At 31.4% G+C, this 24033-nt stretch overlaps 1 protein-coding gene across 1 annotated transcript in view; it reads right to left on the bottom strand.

Annotated features, from left to right (window-relative positions):
- Positions 1-16755, bottom strand: part of LOC115927649 (UNC5C-like protein) — a 42129-nt gene extending 25374 nt beyond the window's left edge. Inside the window, exon 1 of the mRNA XM_030993773.1 lies at positions 16740-16755. Within this exon, the coding sequence (XP_030849633.1) occupies positions 16740-16755 (16 nt within the window). The remainder of the gene's footprint in view (positions 1-16739) is intronic.
- Between the last annotated feature and the right edge of the window lie 7278 nt (positions 16756-24033).

Consider the following 24033-nt stretch of genomic DNA (forward strand, 5'->3'; position numbering starts at 1 on the left):
ACACACCTGTTTATTAAAGGGATCGTTTAACAATGTTAAATCTGAGATACATGGCCCTACGTGTTATCAGTGTCTGTGATATGGTGTTATATTGAAGCTCTAAAAAAAATGATCAAGAAGTGCCTCAAAAAAGTAAAAATCTTTGAGTGACCGGTTTTACCATACTCGTTTTCCCCATTAGACTGTAGTGCTATGAAAACAGTCAGGCGAACGGTTTTCAAAATGTGTAACTCCAATCATAAATATCTTGATAATCAGACAAGCGATCGGCTTGTAAAAGTCTTGGGGTTCCTGACTGACCTAAAGGTTTATAATTATCATTGCATCATGAGCTAAATCCAGAATTTTATTAAGAATATTAAGAAATAAGAAAAGAGGGGGAACAGAGAATTCCCTAAAATGTATGAAACATATTTATTATAAGAACTTACTTTCAAAGCTTTCATCTGTAAACGAAGATCGGTGAAAGCAGTGAAAGTCAAGAAAATTAGTATGTTTCCGTCACAATTGTCAATAATGATAATGCCCTATTATGAAGCCAATTTACATCTTGTTTAAATACACTGACCTAAATGAATATATGGTGCTCATGACAATGTCCATGTTTTTTTTTTTAAACCTGGCATTTATGATTTCAATGGTTTAACAAACATTTCATTATCATTGTGCACGAATATCTATTCTTAGTGAAGCACTACAGCTGCTGTTCTCTAAAAGGTAACCTTTTTCTAATTTTATGCATGTACTAGTTATTGACATGTTCTATGTTTCCAAACTACACTCATTATTTACCACTGACACCAATCAAATTAAAGAACTACAAGACATATCCATCTAAGTAAAATGAATCAATTATATACACATAATAAACATCCATCAGAAAAAATATGCAAATTGTAAAATCGAGATTATGAATCAAATGAACAATTCAAGGTATTTTTAAAATCAACATTTCCTTGTTATAATAAACCTTTCGGTTAATTTATTCATGAATTATAAACACATAATTTTAAAAGTATTAGGAAACGTGAATACAAGGAAAACAGTTCAAAAACATGACCAGAATATATATAAAAAAGCCATAATTGGATGAAAAGTTATACTTACCAACTTTGAACGAAAAAACAAGGGCAGAAGAAAGCAGATAAAGAAAAATATTAGAATGACCTAAATAAACTTATGGTGCTCATGACAATGTCCGTGCTTTTTTTTTACCTGGTATTTATGTTTTCCATGGTTTAGCAAACATTTCTTTATCATTATGCACGAATATCTGTTTTTAGCGAAGCACTACAGCTGCTGTTCTCTAAACATTAATTTTTTTCTAATTGTATGCATGTACTAGTTATTGACGTGTTCTATGTTTCCAAACTAGACTCATTATTTACCACTGACACATATCCATCTAAGTAAAATAATTAAATTATATTCACATAATAATCATCCATCAGAAAAAAAAAGTGCGAATTGTAAAATCGAAATTATGAATCAAATGAACAATTCAAGGTATATTTTTAAATTCAACATTTCCTTGTTATGATAAACCTTTCGGTTTAAATATATATAATATTATATATATATATATATATTTATATACATATATATATATATATATTAATGAATTATAAACTCTTTCATAATTTCAAAATAATTAAGAAACGTGAATACAAGGAAAACAGTTCAAAAAGATGACCAGAATATTTGAAAAGGCCATAATTGGATAAGAGTTATACTTACGAGCTATGAACGAAAGCCGAGGGGAAGAAGAAAGCAGATGAAGAAAAATATTAGAATGACCTAACTGAATTTATGGCGCTCATGACAATAACCATGCTCTTTTGTTTAACCGGGCATTTATGTTTTCAATAGTTTAGCAAACATTTCTTTATCATTGAGCACGAATTTCTATTTTTAGCGAAGTATTACAGATGCTGTACTCCAAACTGTAATCTTTTTCTAAATTGTATGCAGGCACTAGTTATTGACATGTCTTATGTTTCCAAGCTACACTCATTATTTACCACTGACACCAATCACATTAAAGAACTACAACACATATCCATCTAAGTAAAATAATTCAACTATATACACATAATAATCATCCATCAGAAAAAAAATGCAAATTGTAAAATCGAGATTATGAATCAAATGAACAATTTAAGTTATTATTTATCAATTCAACACACTTCCTTGTTACAACTAACCTTTCGGTTAATATATTCATGAATTATAAACTAATTCATACTTTTAAAAGAATTAGGAAAGATGAATACAAGGAAAACAGTTCAAAAAGATGACCAGAATATATGAAAAAGCCATAATTGGATGAAAAGTTTTACTTACGAACTATGAACGGAGACCAAGGGCAGAAGTAAGCAGATAAAGAAAATATTAGAATGATTTAAATAAACTTATGGTGCTCATGACAATGTCCATGCTCTTTTTTGTTTACCTGGTAGTTATGTTTTCAACGGTTTAGCAAACATTTCTTTATCATTATGCACTAATATCTTTTTTTAGCGAAGCACTACAGCTGCTGTTCTCTAAACTGTAAACTTTTTCTAATTGTATGCATGTACTAGTTATTGACATGTTCTATGTTTCCAAGCTACACTCATTATTTACCACTGACACCAATCAAATTAAAGAACTACAACACAAATTCATCTAAGTAAAATAATTCAATTATATACACATAATAATCATCCATCAGAAAAAAAATGGAAATTGTAAAAACGTGATTATGAATCAAATGAACAATTCAAGGTATTTTTCAATTCAACATTTCCTTGTTATAAAAAACCTTTCGGTTAATATATTCATGAATTATAAACTTATTCATAATTTTAAAAGAATTAGAAAACGTGAATACATGGAAAACAGTTCAAAAAGATGACCAGAATATATGAAAAAGCCATAATTGGATAAAGAGTTATACTTACTAGCTATGAACGAACGCCAAGGGCAGAAGAAAGCAGAAAAAAGAAAAATATTAGAATGACCTAAATAAACTTATGTTGCTCATGACAATGTCCATGCTCTTTTTTTAACCTGGCATATATGTTTTCAATTGTTTAACAAACGTTTCTTTATCATTGTACTCGAATATCTATTTTTAGCGAAGCATTACAGCTGCTGTACTCTAAACTGTCATCTTTTTCTAAATTGTATGCATGCACTACTTATTGACATGCTCTATGTTTCCAAGCTACACTCATTATTTACCACTGACACCAATCAAATTAAAGAACTACAAGACATATCCATCAAAGTAAAATAAATCAATTATATACACATAATAATCATCCATCGGACAAAATGCGAATTGTAATATCGAGATTATGAATCAAATGAAAAATTCTAGATATTTTTTTCGATTCAACATTTCCTTGTTATGATAAACCTTTCGGTTGATATATATATATATATATATGAATTATAAACTCTTTCATAATTTTAAAATAATTAAGAAACGTGAATACAAGGAAAACAGTTAAAAAAGATGACTAGAATATTTGAAAAAGGCCATAATTGGATGAAGAGTTATACTTACGAGCTATGAACGAAAGCAGAGGGCAGCAGAAAGCAGATGAAGAAAAATATTAGAATGACCTAACTGAACTTATGGTGCTCATGACAATGTCCATGCCCTTTTGTTTAACCTGACATTTATGTTTTCAATGGTTTAGCAAACATTTATTTATCATTGTGCACGAATATTTATTCTTAGTGAAGCACTATAGCTGCTGTTCTCTAAAAGGTAACCTTTTTCTAATATTATGCATGTACTAGCTATTGACATGTTCTATGTTTCCAAACTACACTCATTATTTACCACTGACACCAATCAAATTAAAGAACTACAACACATATTCATCTAAGTAAAATAGTTCAATTACATACACATATTAATTATCTATCAGAAACAAATGCAAATTGTAAAATCGAGATAATGAATCAAATGAACAATTCAAGGTATTTTTCAATTCAACATTTCCTTGTTATAATAAACCTTTCAGTTAATATATTCATGAATCATTAACACTTTCATAATTTTAAAAGATTTAGGAAAGATGAATACAAGGAAAACAGTTCAAAAAGATGACCAGAATATATGAAAAAGCCATAATTGGATAAAGAGTTATACTTACGAACTATGAACAAAAACCAAGGGCAGAAGAAAGCAGATAAAGAAAAATATTAGAATGACCTAACTGAACTTATGGTGCTCATGACAATGTCCATGCCCCTTTTTTTTTACCTGGAATTTATGTTTTCAATGGTTTAGCAAACATTTCTTTATCATTATGCACGAATTTCTATTTTTAGCGAAGCACCACAGCTGCTGTTCTTTAAACTTTATTTTTTTTTCTAATTTTATGCATGTACTAGTTATTGACATGTTCTATGTTTCCAAACTACACTCATTATTTACCACTGACACCGATCAAATTAAAGAACTACAAGACATATCCATCTAAGTAAAATAATTCAATTATATACACATAAAAATCATCCATCAGAAAAAAATGCAAATTGTAAAATCGTGATTATGAATCAAATAAACAATTCAAGGTATTTTTCAATTCAACATTTCCTTGTTATAATAAACCTTTCGGTTAGTATATTCATGAATTATAAACTAATTTATAATTTTAAAAGAATTAGGATACTTGAATACAAGGAAAACAGTTCAAAAAGATGAACAGAATATATGAAAAAAAAAACATAATTAGATTAAGAGTTATACTTACTAGCTATAAACGAAAGCCGAGGGCAGAAGAAAGCAGGTAAAGAAAAATATTAGAATGACCTAAATTAAGTTATGGTGCTCATGACAATGTCCATGCTCTTTTTTTTAAACATGGCATGTATGTTTTTAATGGTTTAGCAAACATTTCTTTATCATTGTGCACGAATATTTATTTTTAGGGAAGCACTACAGCTGCTGTTCTTTAAAAGGTAACCTTTTTCTTATTTTATGCATGTACTAGTTATTGAAATGTTCTATGTTACCAAACTACACTCATTATTTACCACTGACACCAATCAAATTAAAGAACTACAAGACATATCCATTTAAGTAAAATAATTCAATTATATACACATAATAATCATCCATCAGAAAAAATGCGAATTGTAAAATCGAGATTATGAATCAAATGAACAAGTTAAGGTATTTTTTTCAATTCAAAATTTCCTTGTAATGATAAACCTTTCGGTTGATATATACATGTATATATATATATTTATGAATTATAAACTTTTTCATAATTTTAAAATAATTAAGAAACGTGAATACAAGGTAAACAGTTCAAAAAGATGACCAGAATATATGAAAAAAAAACATAATTGGATTAAGAGTTATACTTACGAGCTATGAACGAAAGCCGAGGCCAGAAGAAAGCAGATAAAGAAGAATATTAGAATGACCTAAATGAGCTTATGGTGCTCATGACAATGTCAATGCTCTTTTTTAACCTGGCATTTATGTTTTCAATGGTTTAGCAAACATTTATTTATCATTGTGCACGAATATCTATTTTTAGGGAAGCACTACAGCTGCTGTTCTCTAAACTTTAATCTTTTTCTAATTTCATGCATGTACTAGTTATTGACATGTTTTATGTTTCCAAACTACACTCATTATTTACCACTGACACCAATCAAATTAAAGAACTACAAGACATATCCATCTAAGTAAAATAAATCAATTATATACAGATAATAATCATCCATCAGAAAAAAAGGCGAATTGTAAATCGTGATTATTAATCAAATGAAAAATTCAAGGTATTTTTTAATTAAACATTTCCTTGTTATAATAATTCTTTCGGTTAATATATTCATGAACTATAGACTAATTCATAATTTTAAAATAATTAGGAAAAGTGAATACGAGGTAAACAGTTCAAAAACATGACCAGAATATATGAAAAAGCCATAATTAGATAAAGAGTTATACTTACTAGCTATGAACGAAAGCCGAGGGCAGAAGAAAGCAGATAAAGAAAAATATTAGAATGACCTAAATGAACTTATGGTGCTCATGACAATGTCCATGCTCTTTTTTCTAACCTGGCATTTATGTTTTCAATGGTTTACCAACCATTCTTTATCATTGTGCACGAATATTTATTTTTAGGGAAGCACTTCAGCTGCTGTTCTCTAAAAGGTAACCTTTTTCTAATTTTATGCATGTACTAGTTATTGACATGTTCTATGTTTCCAAACTACGCTCATTATTTACCACTGACACCAATCAAATTAAAGAACTACAAGACATATCCATCAAAGTAAAATAATTCAATTATATACACATAAAAATCATCCATCAGAAAAATATGCAAATTGTAAAATCGAAATAATGAATCAAATAAACAATTCAAGGTATTTTTCAATTCAACATTTCCTTGTTATAATAAACCTTTCGGTTAATATATTCATGAACTATAAACTAATTCATAATTTTAAAAGAATTAGGAAACTTGAATACCAGGAAAACAGTTCAAAAAGATGAACAGAATATATAAAAAAGCAATAATTGGATAAAGAGTTATACTTACTAGCTATGAACGAAAGCCGAGGGCAGAAGAAAGCAGGTAAAGAAAAATATTAGAATGACCTAAATTAAGTTATGGTGCTCATGACAATGTCCATGCTCTTTTTTTAAACCTGGTATTCATGTTTTCAATGGTTTAGCAAACATTTCTTTATCATTATGCACGAATTTCTATTTTTTAGCGAAGCACTACAGCTGCTGTTCTTTAAACTTTAATTTTTTTCTTATTTTATGCATGTACTTGTTATTGACATGTTCTATGTTTCCAAGCTACACTCATTATTTACCACTGACACCAATCAAATTAAAGAACTACAAGACATATCTATCTAAGTGAAATAATTCAATTATATACACATAATAATCATCCATCAGAAAAAAAATGCAAATTGTAAAATCGTGATTATGAATCAAATAAACAATTCAAGGTATCTTTCAATTCAACATTTCCTTGTTATAATAAACCTTTCGGTTAATATATTCATGAACTATAAACTAATTCATAATTTTAAAAGAATTAGGAAACTTGAATACAAGGAAAACAGTTCAAAAAGATGAACAGAATATATAAAAAAGCCATAATTGGATAAAGAGTTATACTTACTAGCTATGAACGAAAGCCGAGGGCAGAAGAAAGCAGGTAAAGAAAAATATTAGAATGACCTAAATTAACTTATGGTGCTCATGACAATGTCCATGCTCTTTTTTTAAATCTGGCATTTATGTTTTCAATGGTTTAGCAAACATTTCTCATTGTGCACGAATATCTATTTTTAGGGAAGCACTACAGCTGCTGTTCTCTAAACTGTAATCTTTTTCTAATTTTATGCATGTACTAATTATTGACATTATTATTATTATTATTATTATTATTTATTCGACCATAAAAACACATTCAGCATGTACAGTGTATATAGGTGTATACAGAGTGAAATAGGAAAAATACAAAGTAAGATAAAGAAGGAATAGCATGTGGGTCAGGGTGCACAAAAGCGAAATTCTTCCCTGTTGCCCGGGGGCATGTGCACCCTCACATGCCATTCCGAGACATAATAGAATATATTGCAAGGTTCACATTATATAAGTATACAAAATAATTACAAACAATCATTCAGAAAATCATGATTAAATTAAATTTCGATAAATGCATTAAGAGGATATGAAGCTGCAATGAATAGAGTGCTTTAAGATTTGTATGCAGAAAAAACTTAAAACTTAAAATAACCAGAACACAATTAACATAAATCGTCATTATTCAATTGATCCAACGGTGTCTCATTCAAAGAAATTCTAATTAAAAAGAAAAAAGAAGAGATGTGTAATTGTTCAAGGTAAATCTGACCAGCAATTTCTTGTATATAACAAAAATATACATATGAATAGAGCGTAAATATTGTTTTGGGCTATACAGTCAAGGAAATTATAAAACGTCATGTACCACAATAATGTACAATTTTTGCAGAAATTAAAGGTGCAATAAGCATTAGGATTGATAATCATTCACAAAATATTGAGTAGGGCCTATGGTGTTATCATTTAAGAAGAGTGGCATAATGTGGATATGAAGCTATCAATGTGGACCATTGTTCCAGGTTCAATTAATATAATCATTGTATCATTGAAAGAGAAAAAAAAAAAAGAAAAAAAAAAATTAAACAAGTAACATTCTGAATCCAGTGTTTCAATAAGTTCTTGGATATTGATAAACAATGATTATTAAAGAAAAGGAGGAATCCCCCACTCTCAGTGAGGAAGCCCCTCTCAGTTTGAAAATTAGTTAGAATCGAGAAGGGACCGATTCATAGAGAGTAGAAAGGATGAAAGCGAGGAGACCACCGATGCATCCCTAACCTCTAACGGTAATTCATCCCATACCCGAGGAAATCTCCGGGAAGCGGACAGGGACAGGGCCTGTGTTCGTGATTGCTGATGAATGAAGGACAGTGTAAAGAGGCGTCTCTTGCTAATGGCTATGTTTTCTATTAGTGTTTCACAGTCACAACAAAAGTACAGACATTTGAAGGTAAATGAACATAAAAGATAATCTCTACGAGCTGACAAGGTAGACCAGTTGAGAACCCTTAACCTTTCTTCATACGGCATTTCTCCTCTTCTCTGTTTAAGAGCAACGCGCGTTGCTATACGTTGGATTCTTTCTAATTGTTGTGTTTGTTTTAGGGTATTGGGATGCCATGCAGGGATGCCATATTCAAGTATTGGCAGTACCAAGGCCTTGTAGAGGGCAAATATAGCAGAGGTGGACGAACCACGGGCTACAACTCTTATAAACCCAAGAAGACGACAATTGCATCAACCTGAATGTTCCAAGAGAGGTTTGAACCTATTACAATACCAAGATATTTGTAAGAAGTGACAGAAGAAAGCAGTGTGTCACCCAGGGTATAGACGGCATTTTGGATGTTCCGCTTCCTAGTTATATGCATCACTTTCGTTTTGGATGGATTGAATGACATGCCATTTGTAATTGCCCATTGATGGAGTGAGTCTAAGTCATGTTGCAATTGCATTTCATCATCGTGTGAACGAATTGTACGAAACAGTAACATATCGTCAGCAAAAAGAAAAAGATCGGAGGAAACATCAGAGATAACATTGTTGACAAATAGATTAAAAAGTAGCGGTCCAATTACACTACCCTGGGGCACACCAGAAGGGACATTACTCCAAGAAGAGAGAGAACCCAGGAACATTACTCTTGTTCTATGTTACCAAACTACACTCATTATTTACCACTGACACCAATCAAATTAAAGAACTACAACACATATTCATCTAAGTAAAATAATTCAATTATATACAAATAATAATCATCAATCAGAAAAAATGCGAATTGTTAAATCGAGATGAGGAATCAAATGAACAGGTTAAGGTATTTTTTTCAATTCAACATTTCCTTGTTATGATAAACCTTCCGGTTGATATATATATATATATTTATGAATTATGAACTCTTTCATAATTTAAAAATAATTAAGAAACGTGAATACAAGGTAAGCAGTTCAAAAGATGACCAGAATATATATATTAAAAAAAAGCCATAATTAGATGAAGAGTTATACTTACGAACTATTAACGAAAGCCGAGGGCAGAAGGAAGCACATAAAGAAAAATATTAGAAGAACCTAAATGAACTGATGGTGCTCATGACAATGTCCATGCTCTTTTTTTAACCTGGAATTTATATTTTCAATGGTTTAGCAAACATTTATTTATCATTGTGCACGAATATCTTTTTTTAGGCAAGCACTACAGCTGCTGTTCTTTAAACTTTAATCTTTTTCTATTTGTATGCATGTACTAGTTATTGATATGTTCTATGTTACCAAACTACACTCATTATTTACCACTGACACCAATCAAATTAAAGAACTACAACATATATTCATCTTAGTAAAATAATTCAATTATATACACATAATAATCATCCATCAGAAAAAATGCAAATTGTAAAATCGTTATTATGAAACAAATGAACAATTCAAGGTATTTTTCAATTAAACATTTCCTTGTTATAATAATTCTTTCGGTTAATATATTCATGAATTATAAACTAATTCATGATTGTAAAAGAATTAGGAAACGTGAATATAAGGTAAACAGTTCGAAAAGATGACCAGAATATATGAAAAAGCCATAATTGGATTAAGAGTTATACTTACGAACTATGAACGAAAGCCGAGGGCAGAAGAAAGCAGATAAAGAAAAATATTAGAATGACCTAAATGAACTCATGGTGCTCATGACAATGTCCATGCTCTTTTTTTAACCTGGCATTTATATTTTCAATGGTTTAGCAAACATTTCTTTATCATTGTGCACGAATATTTATTTTTAGGGAAGCACTACAGCTGCTGTTTTCTAAAAGGTAACCTTTTTCTTATTTTATGCATGTACTAGTTATTGACATGTTCTATGTTTCCAAACTACACTCATTATTTGCCACTGACACCAATCAAATTAAAGAACTACAAAACATATCCATCTAGGTAAAATAATTCAATTATATACACATAATAATCATCCATCAGAAAAAAAAGGTGCGAATTGTAAAATCGAGATTATGAATCAAATGAACAATTTAAGGTATTTTTTTAAATTCAACATTTTCTTGTTATGATAAACCTTTCCGTCGATATATATATATATATTTATGAATTATAAACTCTTTCATAATTTCAAAATAATTAAGAAACGTGAATACAAGGAAAACAATTTTAAAAAATGACCAGAATATATGAAGATCCATAATTGGATGAAGAGTTACCCGTAAGAGCTATGAACGAAAACCAAAGACAAAAGAAAGCAGATAAAGAAAAATATTAGAATGACCTAAATAAACTTATGGTGCTCATGGCAATGTCCATGCTCTTTTTTTTTTACCTGGTATTTATGTCTTCAATGGTTAAGCAAACATTTCTTTATCATTATGCACGAATTTCTATTTTAAGCAAGCACCACAGCTGCTGTTCTCTAAACTTTAATCTTTTTCTTATTTTATGCATGTACTAGTTATTGACATGTTCTATGTTTCCAAACTACACTCATTATTTACCACTGACACCAATCAAATTAAAGAGCTACAACACATATCCATCTAAGTAAAATAATTCAATTATATACACATAATAATCATCCATCAGAAACAAATGCAAATTGTAAAATCGTGATTATGAATCAAATGAAGAATTCAAGGTATTTTTTAATTCAACATTTCCTTGTTATAATAAACCTTTCGGTTAATATATTCATGAGTTATAAACTAATTCGTAATTTTAAAAGAATTAGGAAACGTGAATACAAGGAAAGCAGTTCAAAAAGATGATTAGAATATATGAAAAAGCCATAATTGGATAAAGAGTTATACTTACTAGCTAAGAACGACAGCCGAGGGCAGAAGAAAGCAGATAAAGAAAAATATTAGAATGACCTAAATAAAATTATGGTGCTCATGACAATGTCCATGCTCTTTTTTACCTGGTATTTATGTTTTCAATGGTTTAGCAAACATTTCTTTATCATTATGCACGCATATCTATTTTTAGCGAAGCACTACAGCTGCTGTTCTCTAAACTGTAATCTTTTTTTAATTGTATGCATGTACTAGTTATTGACATGTTCTATGTTTCCAAACTACACTCATTATTTACCACTGACACCAATCAAATTAAAGAACTACAAGACATATCCATCTAAGTAAAACAAATCAATCCTATACACATAATAATCATGCACTAGAAGATATATATAACTTGTACGATAAAGATTATGAAACAAATGAGAAATTTCAGATATTTTTCAATTCAACATTTCCTTGTTATGATAAACACATAGGTTGATATTTACATATATTCATGAATAATAAACTTTTTTTTATTTTTTTAAATAAACAGAAAATGTGAGTAAATGGAAAACAATTCAGAAAGATGAACAGAATATATACAGAAGTCATAATTGGCTAAAGATTTGTACTTACCTCCTATTAAAGAGAACCAAGGGCAGAAGAAAACAGATAAAGAAAAATATTAGAAAGACCTATATAAATGAATATTACTCATCTTTTTTTTTTTTTTTAATTAGTCATTTTCTTATAAATTTTACGCCTTTACTAGTTAGTGACATGTTCTATGTTTCCAAACTACACTCATTATTTGCCAACGACACCAATCAAATCAAACAACTACAACACATATCCATCTAAGTGAAATAATTCAATTATATACACATAATAATCATCCATCAGAAAAAAATACGAATTGTAAAATCGAGATTATGAATCAAATGAACAATTTAAGGTATTTTTTCATTTCAACATTTCCTTGTTATGATAAACCTTTCGGTTCATTTTGATATATATATATATGTATATATATATATTAATGAATTATAAACTCTTTCATAATTTGAAAATAATTAAGAATATATGAAAAGGCCATAATTGGATGAAGAGTTATACTTACGAACTATGAACAAAAACCAAGGGCAGAAGAAAGCAGATAAAGAAAAATAATAGAAAGACCTAAATAAACGAATGGCGCTCATGACAATGCCCATGCTCTTATTTTTACCTGGTATTTATGTTTTCAATGGATTAGCAAACATTTATTTATCATTGTGCACGAACATCTTTTTTTTAGCGAAGCACTACAGCTGCTGCTCGTTAAAGTTTAAGTCTTTTTTCTAAATTTTATACATTCACTAGTTATTGACATGTTCTCTGTTTCCAAACTACTCTCATTATTTACCACCGACACCAATCGAATTAGAGAACTACAACACATATCCATCTAGGTAAAATATTTCAATCCTATACACATAATAATCATCCACTAGAAGATGTATAAAAGTTGTACAATCAAGATTCTGAATCAAATTAGCAATTTCAGATATTTGTCAATTCAACATTTCCTTGTTACGATAAACATTTAGGTTGATATATACATATATTCATGAATTATAATCTCTTTCTTATTTTTAAAAGAAACAGGAAATGTGAATAAATGGAAAACAATTCAGAAAGATGAACACAATATATACAGAAGTCATAATTGGCTAAAGATTTGTACTTACCTCCTATTAAAGAAAACCAAGGGCAGAAGAAAACAGATGAAGAAAAATAGTAGAATGACCTATATAAATGAATAGTACTCATCTTTTTTTCTTTTTTTTTAAATTAGTCATTTTTTATAAATGTTACGCCTTTACTAGTTATTGACATGTTCTATGTTTCCAAAATACACTCATTATATACCACCGACACCAATCCGAAAAGAGAACTACAATCCATATCTATCTAGGTACAATATTTCAATGATATACACATAATAATCATCCATCAGAAAGGATATCGAAAAAACCAAGGAAAGAAGAAAGCAGACGAAGATCATTATTAAAGCGACCTATAAAAACGAATGATGCTCATCTTTTTCATTTTTCTTTCTTAGTGGGTAGAACGAAATCATCAGCTTGAAGCCTTAATGACAATGTCATGCTTTTTTTCTACCTGGTATTTATGTTTTAAATGGTATAGCAAGCATTTCTTTATAAAGGTAAACGAATATCGATTCTTAGCGATGCACTACAGCTATTTATCAATAAAGTTAGGTAAATAAATCAAATCCAACTTGTTCCGAACCCCCCCCCCCCCCCAAAAAAAAAAAAAAAAAAAAAAAAAAATATGTATTATTTCTCTAATATGTGCAAGGTGCTTCTCTTAATTTTTCATTTTAAATGATAATTAGTCATTAATTTTCATCGTATCTTTTTCTCACTTCAATGTCTTCGCTGGTATTTGACTTGGTCTTTTTTTTTCCAAAGGACACTCATTATTTAATTTCATTATTGTGTCCATATAGGTTAATTGTTAATATTTACCACCGACAACCATCAAATTAAAGAACTACATGACATTTCCATCTATGTTAAATAATTAAATCCTCAAAATATAATAATCATTTATTACAAGATAAATTGAATCTGTAAAATCGAGATCATGAATCAAAAAGGAAATGTAAGGTATTTTTTTAATTCAAAATGTCCTGGTTATAATAAACCTTTCAGTCATATATATTTTTCGATGAAGCATTAAATATGGATACAAGGAAAATGATTTAGGAAGATGACCAGAATATATAATTGGCTGAAGATTTATACTTACGAGCTATGAACGAAAACCAAGGCAGAAGAAAGAAGATAAGGAAAAATATTAGAATGACCTAGATAAACGAATGGTGCTCATCCTTTTTATTTCTCTTTCTTCGTGGGGTCCTATATGTAATCATCAGTTGGAAGCCTGAATGACAATGTCCATGCTCTTACTTTTACCTGGTATTTATGTTTTCAATGGTTAAGCAAACATTTTTTTAGCATTGTGCACGAATATCTATTCTTAGCAAAGCACTACAGCTACTGCTCGTGAAGGTTATATATATATATATAAGTTGTAAAGTCAAGATTATGAATCAAATGAGTAATTTCAGATATCTTTCAATTAAAAATTTTCTTGTTATGATAAACCTTTCGGTTCATACATATTTTCATGAACTATTAACTTTTCCTTAATTTTAACAGAATCAGAAAAAAATGAATACAAGGAAAACGATTCAGAAAGATGACCAGAATATATACAGAAGTCATAATTGGCTAGAGATTTGTATAAACGTCCTATCAACGAAAACCAAGGGCAGAAGAAAGAAGATAAAGATCAATATTAGAACAACATATACAAACGATTGATGCCCATCTTTTTTATTTCTCTTTTTGGTAGGGTAGTATGATATCATCAGTTGGGAGCCTTAATGACAATGTTCTTTTTGTATACTTGGTATATAAATATGTTTTCAATGTTTTAGCAAACACTTCTTTTTAATTGTGCACTAATATCTAATATAAGCGAAGCACTACAGCTACTGCTTGTTAAAGTTAAATATTTTTCTAAATTGTAAGAATTCACTAGTTATTGACATGTTCTTCTTTTCCCAACTACACTCATTATTTACCACTGACACCAATCAAATTAAAGAACTACAACACTTATCCATCCAAGTAAAATGATTCAATACTATACACATACAAATTATACAATACAAGACATATACACTATCGCTCATAACGTTGGATTTTTTGTTACCCAAATTTATGGAATTATTTTGACAATGATTTATTCTTAATAGATCTAGATAATAGTATACAATCTCAGATTTTATTGAATAATAATTTGACGAATTTTACGAACTCACTAGTTATTGACATGTACTATATTTCCAAACTACACTCATTATTTACCACTGACACCAATCAAATTAAAGAACTACAGCACATATCCATCTAAGTAAAATAATTCAATCCTATACACATAATAATCATCAACTAGAAGATATATATAATTTGTAAAAATCAAGATTATGAATCAAATGAGCATTTTCAGATATTTTCTTGTTATGATAAACCTTTTGGTTCATACATATTTTCATGAATTATAAACTTTTCCTTATTTTTTAAAGAATCGCGAAATGTGAATACAAGGAAAACGATTCAGAAAGATGACCAGAATATATACAAAAGTCATTATTGGCTAGAGATTTGTACTTACGTCCTATCAACAAAAACCATTTGCAGAAGAAAGAAGATAAAGATCAATATTAGAAAGACCTATACAAACGATCGATGCCCATCTTTTTTATTTCTCTTTCTTCGTCGGGTGGTATGAAATCAACAGTTGGAATGACATTGACCATTTTTTTTAACCTTGTATTTATGTTTTCAATTATTTAGCAAACATTTCTTTATCATTGTGCACGAATATGTATTCTTAGCGAAGCGCTACAGCTACTGCTCGTTAAGCTTTTTTAAATTTTATTTTTTATTTTAAGAATTCACTAGTTATTTACATGTTATATTTTTTTCAAACAACACTCATTATTTACCACTGACACCGATCAAATTAAAAAAACTACAAAACATATCCAACTAAGTAAAATAATTAAATCCTTTACACCTAATAATTATCTATTAAAAGGTATATATAAGTTGTTAAATCAAGATTATGAATCACATGAGTAACTTATTCATGACAATTTTTTTATGAACTACGTAACTTTACAATTAGACTAAGACTTCAAAATGGAATGGCAGAACTTAAATGACCAGAATATATGAAAAAGCCACAATTGGATGAAAAGTTATACTTACGAGCTATGAACGAAAACCAAGGGCAGAAGAAAGCAGATACAGAAAAATATTATAATGACCTATATAAACGAATGGTGCTCATGGCAACGACCATGCTCTTATTTTTACCTGGTATTTATGTTTTCAATGGTTTAGCAAACATTTCTTTATCATTGCTCACGAATATCTATTCTTCGCGAAGCACTACAACTATTGCTCGTCGAGGTTAGGTAAATAAATCAAATCCAATTACATTCCGTAACCTTAAAAAATATTTTAAAAATAGTAATTTCAAACTAGATAGTTAGTAGTTAATGTCGTTATGAGGTACAGTTTATACAACACCCATACATGTTTATAGTTGGAGCTTGGATACATTCATGAACGTTTATAATCCAAGTTTGTACTAAAGCAAACACTATGATTAAAAAAAAGAAATTTTAATGGAAATCCCCAACATTTATGCAACATATTCATCGTTAGGACTTACTTACATACTCGACCATTTTGAATGAGAACTACGTGATTACACTAATCGAATATTTGTTTCAACTGCAAGAGCAGATTTACAAACTTATGCGTGATACAATACGATTCTATTTCTTTACCTTTAAGCCGGTTGTTTATTTATTTTTTATTTTTTTAGATTAGTCATCTTTTTTCAATTTTACGACTTTACCAGTTATTGACATGTTCTAAGTTTCCAAACTACACTCATTATCTACCACTGACACCAATCAAATTAAAGGACTTCAATATATGAAGAATGTATAATTGACTGAAGATTTATACTAACAATCTATCAACGAAGACAAAGGGTAGAAGAAATCAAATAAAGATAAATATTGAGATGACCTATATAAACAAATGATGCTCATCTATTTCATTTTTCTTTCTTCGTGGGGAGTATGAAATCACAAGTTGAAAGCTAATGACGATGTCCGTGCTTTTATCTTTCCTGGCATTTATGTTTACAGTGGTTTAGCAAACGGCAGAACTTAGCGTTTATGAGTCAGACAATATTTTTCTATTTATTTGCTTGTTATCTACCTCTCTTGTTTTATTTTAGTTTAGTGTAGAAACATGACATTTCCTAATATCGAACTTCTCTCATTTTCATGAACTGACAAGTTATTGATATGTTCGATGTATCCAAATTTATTGATTACTTTAATACTACAGACACTCATCAAACGAAAGAAATACACTGCATGTCCCCCATGTTAAATTAAGAGGTCATTTATTCATACTTATAATACATGATAAGATGGATGCAACTGCAAAGTGCAAACACGAGATTATAAATGAAATAGTAATATAAATTTATTTTTGTCCCTTTGAATTGCCTGATCACTAAAATTCTATCGATTTCAATAATTTATGAATTTTAACCTTTTGCATAGGTTCAATGAAACAAAAATGTAATTAAAAGGAAAGAAATATCAGATGGACGATCAACATAATTATATAAAATAACCATGATTGGATAAATTTGCATAATGTAAACGAAGATCTAGAGAATTGAAAATAGAGTGAGGGGACAATTATAAGAATATTTTTTATTATATCTCATGGACACTAACGAATGTTCAATCATCTAGAGCCATGAAACCCATTTGATAAGATACAATAATCAAAATTATAAAAAAGGTTATCCAAAAGTTCTTTGAAAATCTCGCCCTTGTTATTATTATTGTTACTATTATCATTATTTTTATCATTATTATTATCTTTATTATGATTATCATTATTTTTTGAATGATGATGATGTTGACGATTATTATTATTATTATTATTAATATTCTTATTTCTCCACCTAATATCCCTCTTCTTCTCCTTCTTATCTTCTCTTTCGTTCTTGTTTTGCTTAGCTGATTTAAAGTTTTGTTATTTTCCCCATGTTTTCTTTTCCTGATCATTTTCCAATCATATTTTGAGTAGTTTAAGTAAAAAGGAATTAACCGCGGATTTGCTTGCCTTTATTATTCATGGGGACACTTGCTGCTTGTTCCTCTGCCATGCCTACATTGATGTGAAGTTCAGATGATAAAGGACAAAATAATGTTAGGCCATGTAGAAAAGCATCGTTCAACGAACAATTTAAGAAAGAAAAAAAACCTGTTATAGACTGAAATAAATGATTTATCACTGGCGGAACGAGGAGGGGCTAAATCGCCCCTCCCCTTTTGGTTGCTGGTGGCCTAAGAAAACGAGGAAACGAAAGAGCAACGGAATAAAAAAAGAGAAGAAAAAGAGAAATGAATGTAAATGATTAGAAGACATAAAAAGGAGAGATGTATATATATATATATATATATATATATACTTAGATTTGGTCTATTCCTCCATTAGTCTGTCTTATCCAATATATCGTCGCTGTTTTCACGAAGTGACGGTAGTGAAAAAAAATTGCATTCACTTTGCGTTACGATTTTCCTCACTACCGTCACTTCGTGAAAACAAGGACGATATATACGGCTGTCCTGGAGTAACGGGTGAACAACGTTTAGGATGGGATGGAAACCCCACCCTATATCAAGCTTTGCGTAACGCGTGCATACTAAATCAGTTGCGGACCGGGGGCGAATCGGAAAAAAAAAGAGAGAAAATAAAGATAAAAGAGGGTGAAAAACATGACAAACCATTTCTTAATACATTACATGCAACGCACCTCCACACCATTTTTATCCTGTCCAATAATACGAACAAGAAAACAAGTTTTCATCATGTTACAGTGCCTATAACAAAATGTACTCAAATTTGGTAGCCGTTATTAAAAAGCAATTTCCAATATGAATTTGAAATCTATTTCATGATGATGAATAATCTGTTTTCTACCTAATGATACGCTGTTCATAACATTTCTGTCAGGGGGTAACTGAGCATCAAAGTCTTTAAAAAGTGTTGTCAAAATCGCATTGTACCAAGTTTTGGCTAACGAAAGGAATATGGGTCAGGTCATATGCATGTACTTCTTTGGTCGTATGTAAGTTAAACTATGCCTCGTGTGTCAGTGCTTTATTGTTTCAAACGATGCATTGTATTTCGGCTTTTACACAATTTTGTTTCAACGTACTGGATGATCTCTTACTATTTTGAGCAGCCAACTAAACTTCTAGTCTTATAATATCTAAGTTCTCTCTGCTCACTTGTCTGATGTGCCATTTCACTTTTGTAAATATTCATTTGGTACTTAAGCTCCCACGTTGAGCTTTAAAATGGCCATTATATCAGCCCCTCCCCTTCACTACTGCATATGAATCAGAGACCTGTTGCAACAATGACATGAGTGTACTTTTCTTTACCTAGCTACCGCTCAAATTCATTAGGATTTTTTTGCAATACTTTTATGTCGCATTTGTGTGTAACTAACAATTTTGGAAACACAATGTTTTTGAGCGATAAAAATGTTATTGTGAGGTTCGCGGTGAAACCGCGTATTCTTTCGACAGGGTACAAGTTCTTTCAATTCGTGAAGATCAATGGTGATATTTCATTATTCGTCCGTACGTTAATACTCCGCTCGATCCTTGTATACAGCTAAGCTGGAAATGAAATGCACACTTCTGCTTGCTATTTTTATTTTAACAAACACGCTGTATTTCTTTAATCCTTGATATCTTGAGGATATTCTGAAATGTTCATACATTATTAGAACTGTTTCGGATGGCACGTGACTCACACAAGTATATTATTGATACATATATTCTCAGTAATTAATTGCTGTCCAAACCAGGGCTCGCGCTCCTCCGTTCAATTTGGTGTCGTTGTTTGTGTATCTCGCATGCATCGTGTTCAGCGCGGATGTATATCACTATGCGGCTGCAATGCGGCTTGTATAGTTGTACGAAAGCGTGAGGAAATGCACCAAAATATACGCTGTTTATTGATGTGCAACATTTGAACATCGGAACAAGTAAATGTTAGTTTTTAGCCTATTTTTTGAAAAAATTGAAACAACCCACGGCAAACTGTTAACGAAATCGAACGAAAAAGAGGCTTGGCCCACGGCCAAAATACATACACGGAGATATGGCTACTGTGGCACACAGTGTTATTAGTTGCACTTGAAATATAAGGCTACTTCGCGTGTTGCGAAGCAGGAAGCAATAAGTAAATAGTTGTGTTGACCAAAATGTACGAAAAACAACAATAAAATCAACAAGAATTAGTTCTAATGTATCCACTTAAATTTATTCTAAACGTTATTGAAGCATTAAGTAGTTATGCCTACCTTAAACACTGGATCTTCGTCTTTCAGAATGGCGCTTGTACTAGCCCTATCACCTACATGTACGTTGACAGATTATAATGATGTTATAGAGTTATAATGGAAAAGTTCTTCACAATTGTCATGATTATGCGCCTAAAGTTTGTAAAGACCGCATTGTGGGAGGTATTGTGGACGGTATTACGGAGCAGACGAAAAACACGTCGATTAAAACCGGTAACAGTGAACTGACACTTTAGGATTTAAAAAAAAAATGATTATGATATCTATAACCGTAATAGAAGATTTTCCTAATTGAAACATTTTGTATTTTACATTTATAAGGTTGGGTTCAGAAATGTACGTAAATTGGGGCCTACACTTCTTTATTTCTTGCCATTCCTCTCTATTTCTTTTTCACTCCCATCCCTTCTCTCTTTATCCCTCTCTCTCTTTATCTCTCCATCTCTCTCTCTCTCTCTCTGCTCTCTCTTTCTGCCTTTTCCTCTTTCTCCCTTCGTCTCTCATTGCTCCTCTCTGTTTTTCTCTATCTCTATCTCTCTTCCTTTCTCTCTCTCCCTCTCTCTGTCTCTCCCTCCTCCTCCCTACGTCTTTTTCTTCTGGCGATGTTTTACAATACAGCAGTCTTTAATTATCTGTTATTCTGACTGTGACCAATAATAGCTAAAGACTTCCAATTTTCTTCATGTGCAATATGTTTATACCTGTACTGTGCTCATGTCACACTTGTGATTAGCACATTACCAAGACTCTAATATAATACTTTTTTGGGGGGTCGGAGATCTAAACAGAAGAACCAATTCAACAAGATTTAACGATGCGGTTATACATCTTAACCAGATAGAACAAGTATCAGAAAGGGAGAAAAAGACAATTGAAGTGGACAGAGGAAATGAAACACAGTCAGATAGAGAGATAACTTAGTGTGTGAGAGAGAGAGAGAGAGAAAGTTAGAGATATGGGGGAGGGGCTCAACGCCCCATTGTATACTCTTTAAGCGGGACTGCACTACTTGTAGCTACTTGCGCCCTCTATATAGCAAACGATCCCTAAGCGGTACCCGTTGGTCCCCCATGACCCCCTTTTTCTTATGTTAATTGGGAGCTGATTTGATGAGATAACCACCTGTCAGTGACCATGCAGGGAGGTCTAATCCCTCCCAGCCAAACTAGTGCAGACAGACTTTAAATGCATGTAGTACGCGATTACCATAGTCTGCCCAGGTTCACTGGGAGGTCTGTATCAAGATATTGATAAAACTGTGAGATAATACCAGTGGCTTGTGTAGAAGCCTCCAGTTGGGCCACGATTTTGCGAATGAGTGGAAAATATCTCTGTTTTCAAAGGATCCAAAGCGACATACAATCATATAATAGCTGGTGTAACTCAGGCGATAAATTTCTGAGCCAGTTTAATTCCTTTGTGCTGTTTTTTTTTTTATTCCCGAGGGTCATAAACGAGCTGCTTGTCTATGATCGATGGAGAAAGAATGCTTTTATGTCAGCAACACAAAGGTAATAAAATTTCAGATTTCAGCTAGAGCATGACAAGTTCTTTGTCACTCACTTCACGGTTGAACTCAGGTGAGCATCCCATTTTTCATTCACTTGAAAGAAAATCCCTTTGGTGGTTTTGCTATTCATGAGTTTTATACGACAGGCTGGTAGTATAACAACCCATAGCAACGAGTTGAAGCCCGCGTTTTGCTAGATTTAGCAGGTATGAAAGCAACCGAGGACATCGGGAATTCTGGACAATAGGTTTGCCAAGTTTAATATTGACATTGTAGCGCTATTTACCACAGACGAGACGGCGAGACATTGTACCCACCAGAACTTGGGTTGAAGTAGTTACACAGTGTTGGCAAATAACATTGCAAGAAGTTGTGCCAAATAAAAAAAAAACTTAATTTGACTGTAAATACAATTGCAGGAATTATGAAATAATAACTATGTAGCGGATGACTACAGATTCAGAAGGACACTTATATGTGTTAGTTATTATATATTCATTTGTCATGGCAACACGTGGATAGTTAAGCCATTTCCGTATATTGTCGAAATACGACAAATAATCTTTGCAAGATTATATCCATATTTAAACCATTTATATAATTTCAAGAGATTTCAATATAGCTGCCAGAAATCATCTTGACAATTATAATTTTAACAAAACATATGACTGCATGTACTATGCAGATCGCTGCAGCGTGCTTCACTATGTGAAATATTGTAGCACTACCCCCCCCCCCCCTACACACACAAACACAAACAAAATGAAAAAAGGGCTGGATAATTTCGAAAATGTCTACAACTAAGGAAAATTTTAAGTACAAGATGATTATGATAGATTTCAGCTCTTAGTCAGTATAATAATAATACTCTGTTTTTATATAGCGCTTATTACAATCCCTATAAAGTGCTTCCAAACTAAGAGATTATTACCCCGGCTTTAGCTGTGCTGCCATTATCATCGCTATGTACCAGCTGGACGCAAACTCTTCCAATATCTAGACCTAGGTTTAGAACAAAGAACAGTTTATAACAAATCTACTTCCCACTCTTGGATGTCTCCCATTTTTCTTTGCTTTAGTGTCTCTCTGGTAAACTTTAGGATTGTCTAAGATAAAAAGGTGTAATCTGTTTTGCATCCATGCCACATGCACCTACCCGTTTGTGCAGATCAGTGCTAAACCTTTAACAAGTAGTCGTTGGCCGCATAGTCAACCTATAACAGGTATACATGCATGCAGCCTCAGTGCGCCTAGTCATAGTTCTGGGGGAGTTTTAGGACATCTGCAGAATAAAGAAATGAGTGTTGCAGCGGCGTGAAACTTGTATAGCGCCATCAGTGGCGATAGAAAATTTGTGCAACAGAAAGCCTGGTCAAAGGCGTCAGACTTTATGTTTGTAACCACAGAATTCATGATTTAGCTCCGGATGACATTAATAGTTGTTGAGATACATAATTACTGTAGATAATTGATGTACTGTCAAATATGGGGAAATAGTTTGAACACCTAAAAAACCTCGAAGGAGGGGGGGGGGGGGGGGTAACAATCGCCCCTCAAAATCCAACAAAATAAAAAAAAAATGTTTCCTTTTTGTTGCCGGGGGGGGGGGGGGGGGATGCATAGATAAAACACAGATAAAGGGTGTCTTTCAAATTATAAAACACCCCCCTGTTTGCCAGTGGAGGGGTGTTTGAAAACCCCAAACATCCCCCTCGCTACGCCAATGCGTGTAAATTAGGCCTACATTGCAAAGGTTTCCCAACTACTTTCGAAAACTAATCTTAAGGCAATTCCAATGACCTTGTACATCACCTATTAAGATGTGTAAACATAAATTTCAACCTTTTAAAGTCACGGCAACCTTACAACAAATTGTAAAGTTGAGCGTCACCCCAGTCTCAAATTAATCACAGAAGATTAATTTTAAATCACGTTTGCTTTCTTCAACGGTCACATTTGTGTCTAAATTTTGCGAGCGAGCAAAGCTCGCGAGCCAAAAAAAATGACCTTTTTAAAAAAAAATATTAACACATTATTTTG

This window comes from Strongylocentrotus purpuratus, unplaced genomic scaffold, assembly GCF_000002235.5.
Source record: "Strongylocentrotus purpuratus isolate Spur 01 unplaced genomic scaffold, Spur_5.0 spur5_scaffold_20, whole genome shotgun sequence".
Classification (NCBI taxonomy): domain Eukaryota; kingdom Metazoa; phylum Echinodermata; class Echinoidea; order Camarodonta; family Strongylocentrotidae; genus Strongylocentrotus; species Strongylocentrotus purpuratus.